The sequence below is a fragment of the Oryza sativa genome, chromosome 5, assembly GCF_034140825.1.
Source record: "Oryza sativa Japonica Group chromosome 5, ASM3414082v1".
Taxonomy (NCBI): Eukaryota; Viridiplantae; Streptophyta; class Magnoliopsida; order Poales; family Poaceae; genus Oryza; species Oryza sativa.
Genome location: NC_089039.1, coordinates 26,133,291 through 26,149,242, shown reverse-complemented (window position 1 = coordinate 26,149,242; position 15,952 = coordinate 26,133,291). Strand labels below are relative to the sequence as shown.

At 50.9% G+C, this 15,952-nt stretch overlaps 3 protein-coding genes across 3 annotated transcripts; 2 read left to right on the top strand and 1 right to left on the bottom strand.

The window, feature by feature from the left end:
• The first annotated feature begins 1,799 nt into the window (after positions 1–1,799).
• LOC4339363 (uncharacterized) lies at positions 1,800–3,256 on the top strand. Its single transcript, XM_066310443.1, has one exon. It carries the CDS (start codon positions 2,224–2,226, stop codon positions 2,920–2,922), a length of 699 nt encoding a protein of 232 aa, XP_066166540.1. The 5' UTR covers positions 1,800–2,223; the 3' UTR covers positions 2,923–3,256.
• A 2,261-nt stretch (positions 3,257–5,517) lies between these two features.
• Positions 5,518–9,178, top strand: LOC107276549 (receptor-like protein kinase HSL1). The gene is made up of 2 exons (NM_001420748.1): positions 5,518–8,277; positions 8,382–9,178. Exons 1-2 carry the CDS (start codon positions 5,595–5,597, stop codon positions 8,837–8,839), a joined length of 3,141 nt encoding a protein of 1,046 aa, NP_001407677.1. The 5' UTR covers positions 5,518–5,594; the 3' UTR covers positions 8,840–9,178.
• Positions 9,034–14,019, bottom strand: LOC4339361 (hexokinase-5-like). Its single transcript, NM_001420747.1, has 9 exons — positions 13,545–14,019; positions 11,882–12,032; positions 11,616–11,798; positions 11,201–11,275; positions 10,875–11,030; positions 10,642–10,740; positions 10,428–10,558; positions 9,857–9,938; positions 9,034–9,764 (listed from the first exon to the last, which is right to left on the bottom strand). The coding sequence occupies exons 1-9, from the start codon at positions 13,841–13,843 to the stop codon at positions 9,417–9,419; spliced, it is 1,524 nt and encodes a 507-aa protein (NP_001407676.1). The 5' UTR covers positions 13,844–14,019; the 3' UTR covers positions 9,034–9,416.
• Between the last annotated feature and the right edge of the window lie 1,933 nt (positions 14,020–15,952).

The following is a 15,952-nucleotide window of genomic DNA, read 5'->3' as shown; positions in this document are numbered from 1 at the left end:
GTCGGGGATGGCGAGCTGCGTCTGTTATTGGGGGCCGTCGACGGCGGGGATGGAGGTGGCGGCGAGGCTGGCGACGGCGGGCCGGATCCAGGCACGCCGGAGGCGGATCCGGCCCCCCGTGGGTGGATCCGGCCCCCCATATGGGCGGATCTGGCGCGGGAGCTCCACGTGCTTGGCGGCTGGTGGCTGGTGGCGGTCGCGGCAGCTGGTGGCGGTCCCGACGGCTGGTGGCGGCGTCGGGGCTGTCGCGGCGGCGGCTTTGGCTGGCGACGTCGACAGAGGACATGGCGGCTGCGTCAGGGTGGTTGCTGGCAGCGGCTGCGTTGGCGGTGGCGGCGGTTCGCGATGGCGGTGGCTGGCGTCGGCGGCTGGTGACAGCGGCCGGCTTGCGGCGGCCATGACTGAGGAGGCAGCGGCGACATCGGCGGATGTGGCAGTGGAGGCGGGGAAGGAGTCTGTTTGGTGGCGGCGGGCGACGGCGCAGCTGTTTTGCGGAGGCGGAGGCTGGCGTCGGTGGCAGCGGTGACGTCGGCTGTAGCCGTGAAGGTGGTGGCAACGTCGGAGGATGCGGGTCGCTGGCAACAGCAAGTGGAGGCGGGGAAGGAGTCGGGTGCGAGGTGAGGATGGCGTCGGCGAGGTGGCTGGGTGTTCGGCAACAGCGGCTGCGGTGGTGGTGACCGTGTCTGCGGCCACCGAAGGCATGGCGGCCTCGGACGGCTAGCCGAGGGCGTGGGAGACGACTACATCTAGCTGGTGCAGCATCGTTTGGGTGGAGGGGTCGGAGACCAGCTTGGCGCAGAGAAGCGCAGCCGATGGCAGCGGAGGCTGGCTCGGCGCGAGAGGCGCGGGCGGCGGAGATGGAGGCCGGCTTGGCACGGAAGGCATGGCCGATGGAGGGAGGCTGGATTGGCGCGAGAGGCGCTTCCGGTGGAGGAGGCCGGCTTGACGCAGAGTGGCGTGGCCGGCGGTGGAGGAGGCGACCTAGGTGTGAGGAGGAGCTGTCGGTGGGTGTGGCGCGGTCTTCGGCGCACGAAGGCTGGCCGGCAGGGGACGCCGGTGCAGAGGTCCCACATGTCGGCAAAGCTTGTGTGGTGGTGGAGCATCAGTGCGTCAGCCGTGGATTCACAGGTGGTGAACGGTGGGTGAAAACCCAGTCCAGCCTTGGTCGGACTGACAACGATGTCCTGAGGGAGTTGTTGCGCTGTCTCACCCCTCAAGGATGATTGCCGAGCGAAAGCCCAGTCTTGGCTCTTTTAAGTCTTGACAGACGACGGCAGCAGTTTTTCCGTCGCTTCTCTTCTTGAAGACGTTGTTTTGGCATCCTATAGGGGCAATCTCGCATGTGTCCCTTTGTTGGTCTAGTGGCGGTCGGTCACGCTTAGCAGCGGCCGGTCCGGTGTTAGCCTTCTCCTGGGCTTGTTGTTGGCGATGTCGCCGTGTGGGTGGTGGTATATTTGGTTGTAATCTTGTAATTTTTTCCTGCTCTATCAATAGAACTTCGCACCGTCTCGTGCGAGTCGTTCAAAAAAAAAAAACTTTCTAGCAAAGGAAAGAGATCTAAGATAGTAGAGAGTCCAGCATTGGAAGAGTGGAGCTAGTATGGAGAGGACAGGCTACCTGCAGTGATGAACGGCGTCGATCACCACCGGTCGCCAGACAAAGTGGGGAGCGAGAGGATAAATTAGCTAGAGGCATTTCGGTATGGGCATATGTGAGGAAAATTGGGTTACCATTTTAATTTGGAAGAAATTTCGAAATGTCATTCTGGCATCGGCCCCTAAGTTGGAAATAGCATTCCACGAAATCAAATTGGAATTTTTACAACGGCATTTCGGCGAAGCCTACTTTTGATGATGGCATGTATCCAAATTTCTCATGACGCGCAGAGTCCACGGATCGGTCACTAGTGTGCAATGCGCCGTAGACAAGTGTCTAACCAGAACCGAACATCCGGATCGGGGCAATGGTGGTGTCGACCGGAGCGGGAGCTGATCGGCGGGAAGACCGCCGGCAGCGCACGGGGGTGTGTGCCGTGCGCGCGCGGCTCCCCTTCTAGCCCAAAAAGGAAAAAAAACTAGCAGTTTTGGGCCCCGAAATATCCAGCCCACCAAAACTATCAAGGCCGAAACCGAAGCCCACAATGATGAAGGGCTCCCGGATTCACCGGTCGATCGCGTCGCGCGATCCCTCGGCGAGGCCCTGATCGGCGGCAGGAGCAGAGCCATGATCGACGACGACGAGGAGGCAGCGCTATGGTCGCGACGAAACACGCCAGTGGAGCACCCCATCCGCCGCGCGTACGACCGCGTCGCCGCCGCCCTCAGGGAGAAGCGATCCAACGAGCGGCTCGCCCGGGAGTGCCTGGACCACTACAACGCCCTGCACCCGGGCGACGAGCACGACCTCGCACCCGGCGGCGACGTGACGCTGTCCCGCTCGCACTGCAGCACCGGCGCCTGGACGCACGGCAACTTCGTGGCTCGCCGCCGCCGGCGGCAATGGCGCCGCTGCCTCGCCTTCGTCCTCCCCGCCACGCGGACGCTCTTCTTCTTCGAGCACATGTCCGGCGACGACTACCTCGGCGTCATCACGTGCATCCCGATGCCGGACGAGCCGGTCGGCGGCTTCCTCGCCAGAATCCCTGTCATCCGCCGGTGGGCGACCCCTCGCCGGAGCGGCAGGTGGGACTGCGTCTGCAAGACGTGCCGCCGCGGCCTCCGCGTGACGCACCACTGGCTGAAGAGGAAGGTGATCGGCGAGTTCCCGTGCGGGCACATGGTGGCGGAGAGCGTCTGCAAGATGTGCTACCACTACTCCGACGTCGTCCATCCGAGCCCGGGCAAGTTCGCGCGCGGGTACCTGGAGCACGAAGACGAATTTGGCCACTACGGCCGTAATGGCTTGAGGGATTATCCATGTTAACTAACCCCAGCGTGTTTCTCTTCGCTTGCAATGCTCACATTAGAAGATCTACACTAATAAATACGTATGTAACAGATATTTTTGTCACTTACAGGTAGGAGTAGAAATTTGACATGTTGCAGCAAACAATTCGTCATGCATGTTAGAGCTGCACAATTTCAGATTTTGCTATATATATTTCAGAATTTGATGCTTGTGTTGGATAATTTCGTAGGTGAAGGCGTCCAGCACGCTGTCATGATGCGATAATGCTTCTCTTTGGACAATTTCGTATGAGTGAAGGCGTCCAGCATGCTGTCATGATGGTATTATGAACTGCACTGTAATATTATTAGTCCAAAATTCTAGACCCCAGGAAATTGGATATTAATTTCCTATTACCAAAGTGCTAAATGCTGAATGTCCTGCAGAGAAAGCTAATAATCAGGAAAAATCCGCCGTCCGCCCATTACTTGCCTTGCTCAACTGGGCTTGAGCACATCCTGATCAATTCTACGGGCTTCTAGAAAAACTGTGAAGCGAGGCTTAAAATCTGAATTTTGATTCTAGGACTAGAAGGTGTTTCTTTCAGAACGATGAATTCTTGTTAGTGACCTGTCCTCATATCAACATCTGAAGCCTTGTGAAATCGAGGAGTAGCATCTAGCAGATAGTGCCGTTCTAGAATCTTGATGGTTACAATCCCTGTCTGGATCTCGCGTGCGGTTTTCTCAAAAGTCAAAAACACAAGCTGTTACTCTCTGGAAGCGAATCAATCATATAGTCTTCGGGTACACTTGGACCATACAGTAGCTTGCATCTCTGTCCACAACCTTTTTACTCAAAACTCAAAAAAGTCGTTGAAGTTTCAGTACAGAAGGAACTGACAGAGTAGTGCCGAACTCTTAACGAAAAACCAAATTCGCTACATCTGCAGCGCAATTTTTCCTTTGCGGACAGTGTGCTAAGCGGTGAATTCTGCAACACAACGAGTTTCAGAGTCTACAATGTCCTAGCCTACTACACCAAAACTCAGACTAATCATGGACTTACTGCCAGAATAGTTAGTACTAATGTTTAGCAATATAAAACGCAACAATGTGCTGGTAGGTAGTAGGAGTTGTACAGACAGTGGGCATCAGAGTGACATCCTTTATGTGTTTTTCTGAAGCTAGTCTACGCACAAGTCCACAGTCAGCAAAGGCGAGCCGGGCTCTTTGAAATTTTCTTCAGTTTCTGACGTTGCACATGAGACTTCCTGCTCCTTTCCTTCGTGGCCACTCTCACTCATCGCTAGCCACTGGATCACCGAACGTGCGGCTGAGATCGAAGCTGGGATCTCTCTGTGGGAGACGGGTCAATGGGCTGCACAGCTGCATCATCCAGAAGCATTTCCTGTCGCTGCCAGCATTGTCATCGAGCACCTATACGGTGTGCATTTTCAGGTTAAAAAAAAAAACGGAGTATCCAAAGCTATACTCGGTATTCTAGAAGTGAAGAAACCGGATAAACTTTTCACTGTGGTATTTATCCATATATACCGACTATATACTGTATGCACGTGTGGTATTGAGTGCAGTATCTTATGCTCCCTTTCACTTACCGTTTCAGGCCTACGACTAGTCAACGAATGACCACAAAGAGTTTAAAGACAACCCAGAGGCGCCAGAGCCACATCATTATCTAAGACTTTTCTGTTTGACTCAACTTTAGACCAGGGATTTGTGCACGAGTACATCTAGATGTGACACTGACATCGTGGGCCCAACTCACCCTGAACCCGTGACCTCGTGCTGACGACTCACATTCCCGGCCTCAGGTGGATGATCCCCCTGTAAAATCAGTGGAAACAAAAAGCTTATCATCATTTGCTAATTGCTTCCACTTTAAATTTACTTGCCGTGCTTGACCGGTTATAATCTCGACTCTCGTAATAGTTTTCTTTTTCTTTGAAGACTAATAAATAGTGTGATACTAGTTCTAATCGGTTTGAAGATATACTAAAAGAAATGGTTTCAACAGCGACAATACGGCCAGTGGAGCAAAATTAGATGTTTAAATTATTGGTGGCCATGGGTGATAGCAATAAGATCGCGCGATCTGCAACATCTTCCACTCCTCTTTGTCGCAAGTGATCGACACCTCTGTGCTTCCGAATAGTTTGACCATTCATCCGACGGCAGAGTAATGTGCCGGCACATGCTACAGTCCAAGCCAACGGAGCATATTGTCGTACCTTGATCATGAAAAGATCGCAAAACTCCCATAAAGAAACCATGTCACGAGCTGTGCAATTCGTACACGTTGCTCAGCTTAGTCCTTAACTTAACTTAGTAGTAGCTGCATAAACAAACCATCTAGAACATATCCCTTTCAAACAACGCCACCATCTGACCAGCAAAAACCAAACAAAAGATGAGCTAAACCACCAACTGGTGAACTAGTATCAAATTATAAAGGAAAGCATGGCTGAAACTTCCAAGCAAGCAGCACCCAAAAACTAATCCTAAATTCCTAACAAATTCAATCATTTAACCAAACAGGATAATGGAGGAAGAAAAGTCTGCACGTGCCGTTCACACTGCATATAAATGGCCCACCCATGTTTCTCACGGTGGAGTCCGCGATGGCTGCTTGCCTCACCGAGTGAACGCACGCGCTCGCCGGCGGCGACCAAGAAACCACGCGAAGACATGGCATTCCCGAGCGGCAAAGCCTACTACCTCCACCTCCTCCTGCTCGCGATCCTGCCAAGCCTCGTCGCGCGGCGCGGCGCGGCGCAGCAGGGCGGCGTCGACGAGAAGCAGCTCCTGCTCCAGGTCAAGCGCGCGTGGGGGGACCCCGCGGCGCTCGCGTCGTGGACGGACGCGGCGCCGCACTGCCGCTGGGTGTACGTGTCCTGCGACGGCGGCGGCACCGGCCGCGTCACGTCGCTGTCCCTCCCCAACGTCGCGGTCGCCGGCGCCGTCCCCGACGCCATCGGCGGGCTGACGGCGCTCACGGTGCTCAACCTCCAGAACACCAGCGTCGGCGGCGTGTTCCCGGCGTTCCTCTACAACCTCACCGCGATCACCTCCATCGACCTCTCGATGAACAGTATCGGCGGCGAGCTCCCCGCCGACATTGACCGGCTCGGCAAGAACCTGACCTACCTCGCCTTGAACAACAACAACTTCACCGGCGTGATACCGGCGGCGGTGTCGAAGCTCAAGAACCTGAAGGTGTTTACCCTCAACTGCAACCAGCTCACCGGCACGATCCCGGCGGCGCTCGGCGAGCTCACTAGCCTCGAGACGCTCAAGCTCGAGGTGAATCAGTTCACCCCCGGCGAGCTGCCGGGATCGTTCAAGAACTTGACGAGCCTGAAGACGGTCTGGCTGGCGCAGTGCAACCTCACCGGCGATTTCCCCAGCTACGTCACAGAGATGATGGAGATGGAGTATCTCGACCTGTCCCAGAATTCATTCACCGGAAGCATACCTCCTGGGATTTGGAACATTCCAAAGCTGCAGTACTTGTTCCTGTACACCAACCAGCTCACCGGCGACGTCGTCGTCAATGGCAAGATTGGAGCAGCGAGCTTAATTTATCTCGACATATCTGAGAACCAGCTGACTGGAACGATCCCAGAGAGCTTTGGAAGTTTGATGAACCTAACTAACTTAGCCTTGATGACGAACAACTTCTCCGGCGAGATACCGGCGAGCCTTGCTCAGCTTCCATCGCTGGTGATAATGAAGCTGTTCGAGAACAATCTCACCGGTCAGATTCCGGCGGAGCTCGGGAAGCACTCGCCATTTCTGAGAGACATCGAGGTCGACAACAACGACCTCACCGGGCCAATACCGGAGGGGGTCTGCGACAACCGCCGGTTGTGGATCATCTCCGCCGCCGGCAACCGGTTGAACGGCTCAATTCCGGCGAGTCTTGCCACTTGCCCGGCGCTGCTGAGTCTCCAGCTCCAGGACAACGAGCTTTCCGGCGAGGTGCCGGCGGCGCTGTGGACGGAGACGAGGCTGATCACCGTGCTCCTGCAGAACAATGGACACCTCACCGGAAGCCTGCCGGAGAAGCTGTATTGGAATCTGACGAGGCTTTACATCCACAACAACCGTTTCAGTGGCCGGCTTCCGGCGACGGCCACCAAGCTCCAGAAGTTCAACGCCGAGAACAACTTGTTCTCCGGCGAGATACCTGACGGGTTCGCCGCCGGGATGCCATTGCTGCAGGAGCTGGACCTGTCAAGGAATCAGCTCTCCGGGGCCATCCCGGTGAGCATCGCGTCGCTCAGTGGCTTGTCGCAGATGAACTTCAGCAGGAACCAGTTCACCGGCGATATTCCGGCGGGATTGGGCTCCATGCCGGTGCTCACCCTGCTCGACCTTTCGTCGAACAAGCTCTCCGGCGGTATTCCGACGTCGCTGGGATCGCTGAAGATTAACCAGCTTAACCTGTCGTCAAATCAGCTCACCGGCGAGATCCCGGCCGCGCTCGCCATCTCCGCCTACGACCAGAGCTTCCTCGGCAACCCCGGTCTCTGCGTATCGGCGGCGCCGGCGGGTAACTTCGCGGGCCTGCGCTCGTGCGCCGCGAAGGCATCCGACGGCGTATCGCCGGGTCTCCGGTCGGGTCTCCTCGCCGCCGGCGCGGCCCTCGTCGTCTTGATCGGGGCGCTCGCCTTCTTCGTCGTCCGCGACATCAAGAGGCGGAAGCGGCTCGCGCGGACAGAGCCGGCATGGAAGATGACCCCATTCCAGCCCCTCGACTTCAGCGAGGCCTCCCTTGTGCGCGGGCTCGCCGACGAGAACCTCATCGGCAAGGGCGGCGCGGGGCGCGTGTACCGCGTCGCGTACGCCAGCCGGAGCAGCGGCGGCGCCGGCGGCACCGTCGCCGTGAAGCGCATATGGACCGGCGGCAAGCTGGACAAGAACCTGGAGCGCGAGTTCGATTCGGAGGTGGACATCCTCGGCCATGTCCGCCACACCAACATCGTGAAGCTCCTCTGCTGCCTCTCCCGCGCGGAGACGAAGCTCCTCGTGTACGAGTACATGGAGAACGGCAGCCTCGACAAGTGGCTCCACGGGAACAAATTGCTGGCCGGTGGCGCGACGGCGAGGGCGCCGTCGGTCCGGCGAGCGCCGCTGGACTGGCTGGCGAGGGTCAGGGTGGCCGTCGGCGCGGCGAGGGGCCTCTGCTACATGCACCACGAGTGCTCGCCGCCGATCGTGCACCGGGACATCAAGTCCAGCAACATCCTGCTCGACGCTGAGCTCATGGCCAAGGTCGCCGACTTCGGGCTCGCCCGGATGCTGGTCCAGGCCGGGACGCCGGACACCATGACCGCCGTCGCCGGATCGTTCGGCTACATGGCTCCCGGTAATTCACCTCAACCAACCTCGCTGCTCGTCTCACGATTCTCCCTTGATTTCTTCTCTTAGCACAGCGACTTACCTTGTGCTGACCACGATCGTCTCGTGCAGAGTGCGCGTACACGAGGAAGGTGAACGAGAAGGTCGACGTGTACAGCTTCGGGGTGGTGCTCCTCGAGCTGATCACCGGCAGGGAAGCCCACGACGGCGGCGAGCACGGCTCGCTGGCGGAGTGGGCGTGGCGGCACCTGCAATCGGGCAGGAGCATCGCCGACGCGGTGGACAGGTGCATCACCGACTCCGGGTACGGCGACGACGCCGAGGTCGTGTTCAAGCTCGGCATCATCTGCACCGGCGCGCAGCCGGCGACGAGGCCGACAATGAGGGACGTTCTGCAGATTCTGGTGAGGTGCGAGCAGGCGCTCCAGAACACCGTGGACGGGAAGGTGGCGGAGTACGACGGCGACGGCGCGCCGTTTCTGCCGATCAGGGGTGGCAGCCGCCGGAAGCAGCTTTCGGACACCAAAGGCATCGACGACGGCAACGGCAGCTTGGACAGCATAGTATGAGAACAATGGTCAATAAGAAGTATAACCTGATCCAATGGTTACCATCTAGGAGAGATGGCACGCTAGTTAGGAGAGCAGGTAGATACCAGACAAATACATTCGCCATCCTTCAGTTATTTGCATGTAATGAGTATTGTAACTTTGTAAATGCATCTATAAAATTTTGGGACAGTGAGAGTGCAGTCACATACATATATGAGATCAAACAAGAGCAATTAGATTATGTCCCCTTCTTTATTACGAAGAGAAAATACAGAGCAAAAAAATCTTGGTTCTCAACATCAATTAAGGGGGAAAAGAATCTGACAGAACAGGAATGGAAATTGCCTGTGCCTCCATTTCCCTGTTAGTCTGCTACTGCCATCCAACGTTTTATGCCATTAGAAAACCTCCAAACTCATTGGCGCTATACTAGCTATATCCCGCTGCAGAGGCACTTATGTTTGCCCTCAGAATAGCCAAAAAAAGATGGTAAGATTTCAAGGGGGGAGCCAGGAGTATTATGTGGATTTTGAAGGGGGAAATGAGAACCTACAAACGGAGTTTGATTCATCATTCATCAAGATCATCCTTAAAGCTAGTCGATCTCGGCATACTGGGAGTGCGAGGCTGCGAGAAGAGCAGCTCCAATGCCAGAACCATCGTTGGCCAGCTTGGTAACCACCGAAGACGAGACATCATCCCCAAGAAGGTCTGTTAGAGTTGATTCTAAGCAACTGCTGAACTTCTTGTAATGTTCATAGAGCCCACCATCCAAGGCAATGACAGTCCTAGGCATCTTACTGCCGTCTTTTGGCATCTTGTCCCGACCTAGCTTCTTTAGGACCCCATATATGCCAGCAGCAGCCAAGCGTGCAGCACGCTCTGCAACTATGTCACAAATGTGACTGGTAATGTATCTTACTTCCAGGGAAGTATCTGGGACCTGAATAAAAGATCAAATCATAAATAAGCAACCAGTACTCATTGAACAGTGTTGGATGTTGCGTATCCACTTTGGGTCAAGAAATTTCATACCCCGACGATATCCTTTAGCTTAGCTCCAACAGTTTTAAGGTCATGTGACGAGTCATGATGCATGGCTGACATATCCGGTGTCCTGTGATACAACAATTGAGATACTTATAAAAAATTCTACCAGAGTTGCATAAGATTGAGGGGTTAGAAGCATAAAGAAAAACTGGTGAGCAAAAACCAAACCACCCTAATTATCCAAGCTAGATAACTTCTAGTTGCACACAATTATGAGAATCAACCAGAACCAGAAGAAAGTAGTAATGGATAAAACAACAAAGTGTATGTTTGTCACCTTCCATGGATTTGCTAACTGATTTAGCATGATAATTTCAAGATATACAAACAACTTCCCCTTCCATAATCTATCTGGGTATATTATCAACAGTGCGAATATTATAATGGAAACGATGCCAACGTCTTTATATCATGTGCACTCTTATCCAAGGGGTAGTCACAGAAATCGTGAAAAAAAAAACTTGACCAGCATGATAGTTAACAACAAAGTAAAACGGCTTTTGCCATGACAAAAGGAAGGAATGAAGATCAAAAGAGAGATGGTACAGAAATATACCTTAGTACAAACGGTTGCTCTAGCTTAGATGGAACAACATCCCCAAACAAAGCTGCATCATGAGCAAGCTTCAGCAAGATTCTTCGCACTATCTCTCCAAGATACATGCCAGAAATCAACTTTTCATATATCTGTTGGAAAATACATACAAGTTAATGCGGTCCACCTAAAAGGCTAAAACTAAAAGGAGAGGAAAATACTGGGGATAGAATACCTGCTCTCCAGGATTCAAGCTTTCAAAATCCATTGCTTTATCGAATTCTGAAAGAGGAAGCTTATCTGATTTAAAGCTCCCCCATTCTGTGTTGATTACCTAGAGAATACCAAATAATTCCACGTTTACATATTTTTTTAAGTAGGGTTAACATTCAAGAGTGTTGGCATTGATCATCTATAAGACATAGACAACTAATGATAATCCCAAGCATAAGGTATTCACACACTAACCATATTTCCGGACCTAGGCAGTAAACCGGTCCATTTAGGAATTGCATTAGCATTCTCAACATATGCTGCATTTGTACCAGTGCCCAATATTATAGCAGCAACAACACTGTTATCCGCATACCTCCCACCAGCCAATGTGCCGACAGTGTCATTAACCTAACATCAGTGGTAAATCATGTCAACAATGTTTGCATCACATCATCAGATGTGAATACCCCAAAAGCAGCATCAGGATACAAATGATTATCAATGCCTCAGATAACGGAGCTGAGCATAGATATAGTGTGGAAGTAAGAAATTGACGAAATTAATATATATTAACTTACCAATGCTGCAATTTTCATATCTAATCCCTGCCTCTCCATGGCCTTGCCCAACTCAGATACAACATCTTCGCCAACCTAATTCAGGAGATAATATAGCAAAATCAAATTATTCTTATTGGATGCTTGACAGTTCACACAGATATGATCAACCAGGCAAACATAATACTGAGTACTATTAAAGATCCTCAAATTAAATATGCTTCCTGATCAAGGTCGATATTTCTTTTCACTAACCTAGTTAAGTTGATTACAATGTACACAAAGGGAGATTGTAGCAAATAGCTAATTGAAATACTCCATTGCCATATTCAATCAAGCTTTATCAAGGAACCTTGTGACATAATTCATGTGTTTAAAGAAGGATCAGGATTGTGTTCTAGTCAGGGTATGTCCAAAAGTTATTTTTGACTTTTACCGCGTCATTGATGGAGAAACCCTTTGTCCACTTGATGAGCGTTCCTGACGATATTGATGTCTGGCTCACTGGGAAGGAAAAGGTGAAGCCCAGCTCTCTCTGTCTCCCTTCTGGGAGGTGGAAATCATCACCTTCAGTATCAACAAATTTTGACAATGCAGAAGCAATAAAATCAAACAGTTCCTGCATTAATAGTCAGAAAATACATAAGACAAGCATGGAATGTACAGCTCCAAGAAATTTAAAATCAAGCAGCAAATGCTTACCATGGAAGTTCCAACCATCAGATGTGGTGGAATTGAGACTTCCTCGTACTGTTGTTGGACGACACGTTTCTCCTTGCCACCGAGTTGGACTCGCAGGACGCGGAAGTTGGTTCCTCCAAGATCCAATGCATAAAACAACCCCTGTTCATTTCTGCAAAGGGAAATCATTATGATCAAAGAATGAAATTACTACTTTTGGAAGAAGGCAGCAGGAAACATTGTATGCTTATGGGTGAGTGAGTTCTAACAGACTGGTAGAAGGATCCGATAGAATAAGAATGAATCATTATATTTAAGAAACTTCCTTCAGGATGTGCCTGCCACATTTAGCTTAACGATGTGGAGGTTACAGAGAAACTTATTACCAGACCAACTATACCATGAGATAAGCTCGACTGATGGATCTAATTGGTCAGATTGCTAACAAGGAAACCACAATGCAAAGAAACTCTCTGCCATACATTAGTTAATTACCTGTCACTGAAGCCTTAACAAATCAAACCAACAAGAAATTAATTAATCACATATCATAATCAGAAATCCTAAAGAGCCAAAGTAGGAACAAATGGACGATCAAATTAATTAATCACATATCATAATCAGAAATCCTAAAGAGCCAAATTAGGAACAAATGGACGATCTACTATAGATCACAAAACCGAAGATCATCTGAGAACGATAGGATATGTTGACGGGAGACCTATCTTTCCTAGCTTAGATAGGCCAATTTATCTATCTTGTTTGAGTTCTATGTAGAATCCTGTTTACACAAGGACATGAGGGGTACAGTTCGTAATCCGGTACCCCGCAAATTGTTTTAGCAAACAAATGTGATCTATAATCTATAACATGTATGTATAGTATGTGTATGCACAATCAGCTAAATTAAAACAATCATTTTCAAGCACAAAAATCATCCTTGTCAAGAGTATTATCATTTTCTCTTGGCTACTTTATATTTTTTTCTATAACAATGATTTATGTTTGTGTTAATAACACATACTAGCACTTCATTTTTTTTCTCATTGCATGATGCTTTAGTAACTCTGTACCCCCATCACCGAAATCCTGCGTCCTGGTGCATGAGAAGCAATTTCAGATGCCCACGACTCCACATTTTTCCTTCAATCACTGGTATGAGCCAATTTGCCTTGGCTCTCCTCAGCAGAGTCCGAGAGCAAGCGTTTCCTTGTGGTTACATAACTTATTTCAGTTATAACAAATGGCTTATATTGTTTGGCAAAGCTAGGATTGATCTAGCTTCGATCGGAACGTACAAAAAAAATCCCAATTCACGAATACGAGACACCAAAACCACATGAAGATCAAATGGGAGATTATAGTTCCATTCTCTTCGGATCACCACTAGGCGCAATTTTCGGGGGAATCTGATTTTCGTACAAACATCATAAAAAGAATTCGCACATTTCCTACCATCCCATCAAAAGGTCAGTCGGTCCTAATCAGAGCACGGAGATAAATTCCCACGGTTACGCGCGTCACTACTAGATTTGTTCCCGAACGATTCGCATCAATACGAGACCTTTCCCAATTCCAAACTTTTTAGATCACAAAGTTCCAAACCCATAATACTAAAAACGAAAGGAAACATAATACGAAAAACGAAAGGAATCAGACATCAGATCGGAATCGAGGCGCTTACCCGGTGGGGAGGTTGTCGACGTAGGTGATGAGCATCTTAACCATGGCGTGGCTGTCCCCGCGCAGGCCTCGCTCCATCTCGGTGACCATGGCGTCCGAGATGCCCCGCAGCAGCGCCGTCGGGGTCGACAGCGCGTGCTCCACGTCCTCGATCACCGCCGCCACCTTCCTCTTCCTCTCCGCCGCGGCTCCCTCCACCAGCTCCAGGTCCCTCCTCCTCCGCCTCCGCGCCAGCACCACCGCCACCCCGACCGCCGCGGCCACCACCACCGCCGTCCCCACCGCCGCCGCCTTCCCCATCACCGCTGCTCCGCCTTCCCTTCCTCCGATCGATCCAGGTGCCCGAGACCTCCACCGAATTCCGCTTCTGGATCCGAGGCTATGGCGCTCTGCGAGATCCTCTCTTCCCCCCTCCTCTCTCCGGCCGCGTAGGAGAAAGGAGGACGAGAGCCACTGACTTGGGCGTTTTAACCGGTAGCCTCGAGTACCCTTCGCCTTTGCGCCATAAGCGGATCCGCACTCAGGATTTGTACGGCTCAGATCCGCTCTTGTTTGGGAATGGACGGCCTGGATTGGGTGTTTGTCGTAAGTAGATCTGGGGTGGTTGGCTTGACAATTGTGCGATTGGTTTTTGGTCTTTTGGTTATAAATTATCTTTTGAGGTGAGTGATTTTTCTAAAGATAAAAGATAATTTATAACGGATTTTTGGGAGGCCAACACGGACAAGTGCGGTGCGGCGTGATCCAATTAACAAGAAAACACTCCAAAACAAAATCAACAAGATATCTTTTATTGCACACGTTGACGTTCATTATACGATCGGAAGTGTACTTCCAAGCCAACCATGTCGATGGGGCCCACGTAACAGTCTCAGTCCAAATAGAACTTGGAAAGGAGACTTTTTAGGGGTAACAAAAAATCAGCGGCGTACGGCAGACAAAGGATAAGGGAATTAAGAAAATGTACAACTAGTCACGTGGATGGCCGGGTGGGTCCCTCTGGAGATTCCTGACGTGAGAAGAACGAGATGACAGATGAGCGGACGCGGATCCTCTGACTTTGCATATCAAAGTCATGAGCGTGAAGTTCCATTCTATCCACCGTCCATTATCATCAGACGGTTTAAACTCATTCTCCTAATTTCTTTCTTCTTCCTCCGTTCCTTGCTCCCTTCGTTGCATAGCTTCATGGCCGGTTGCCATTGTCGGCTTTCAACAAACTTCAATCGCATCATGGCCGATGCAGAAAACGAAAAGGGGCTTGCTATAGGGCAATCTTTTAGCCTCGTACCCCACGCATCCCCGCATCATTGCGCGAATAGAGCTTGGTGATGATATGGGGACACGATACCAGGTGCGTCGTTGAAATGTCAGCTCGTTAAGTACTGATGATAGTCCTTCACTGGAGAAAGTGATGTTCAAATTCAGTGGTCTTAGACTTTGGGTAAGATCATGCAAAGGGAGAAGCTTCAACAATAATCGAATGCCATTTTTCTTGTTGCAACAACAATCTGACTAAGACAGAAGCTGTAGCCTTAAAAGAAAATTTTCAACAACATGTCTACACCTTTTGAGCGGCAGAAATTGTGTGCTTTGTTGGCCAAGAGTGACAGCCATGGCGGCCAACCGTGAAGCTACGCAGAAATAGGAGCAAGGAAACAGAGGAAGAAGAAAGGAACTGGGGGGACGATTTTGGATCGTCGGATGATAACGAACGGTGGATAGAGCAGAACTGCACGCCTGTGACTTTGCAACCCAAAGTCAGAGGATCCGCTTCCCCAGATGAGCCACGCCCATGCGCACGCGGCGGAGACGCAACGGCCAACGGCTCGTGCAACGGCGGATGCTCGCGGTTTTGGGGCGGTGAAACTCAGGGAAACCCGCTGAGCCGTAGTACAAATTCGACACGCACCGGTGTCGTACAAATCCGAGAGACACGATGGTTTCCGCGCAAGATGCACTTCCGCACGGGCGCGCTGCCGAGGATCTCAATTCTAAACCGTATCCAGATGAATTTTACTCTGCTTGTTACCCTATCTATGTCTGACTAGGTTGGATATACTTATCCATATAAAGGCGAAATGCTATACGTATGACTTGAGCATCTGACTTCTGGACGACTGCGTAGTACACAACGTCAGTAACAAATAGAATATCTTACAAAGCCTCACACCGTCACGCATCGCATTGTTCTTATAAAAGGTAAGTGGAACCCGTTCAATATTAGATTTGAAGTCAATATCCCCAAGCCAATAATTCATCATAACTAAAGTTTAAGTTGCTTTTAGAAAATTTAGGAGTAACTAGCGACATTATTGACTTTCACATATACTCGGCAAAGAAGAAAAAAAAAGATGATGTCTCAAAATCAGGTTATCTTTAACCTATAACTCATAATATATGTGGTAG

Excerpts from the sequence above, each read along its gene's own strand:
- LOC4339361 (NM_001420747.1), bottom strand. The coding sequence starts at position 13,843 with ATGGGGAAGGCGGCGGCGGTGGGGACGGCGGTGGTGGTGGCCGCGGCG. Across the intron at positions 11,031-11,200 it reads ATATGAAAATTGCAGCATTG|GTTAATGACACTGTCGGCAC; the intron begins GTAAGTTAATAT and ends CACTGATGTTAG. Across the intron at positions 10,741-10,874 it reads TGCCTAGGTCCGGAAATATG|GTAATCAACACAGAATGGGG; the intron begins GTTAGTGTGTGA and ends GGTATTCTCTAG.
- LOC4339363 (XM_066310443.1), top strand. The coding sequence starts at position 2,224 with ATGATCGACGACGACGAGGAGGCAGCGCTATGGTCGCGACGAAACACG.
- LOC107276549 (NM_001420748.1), top strand. The coding sequence starts at position 5,595 with ATGGCATTCCCGAGCGGCAAAGCCTACTACCTCCACCTCCTCCTGCTC. Across the intron at positions 8,278-8,381 it reads GTTCGGCTACATGGCTCCCG|AGTGCGCGTACACGAGGAAG; the intron begins GTAATTCACCTC and ends CGTCTCGTGCAG.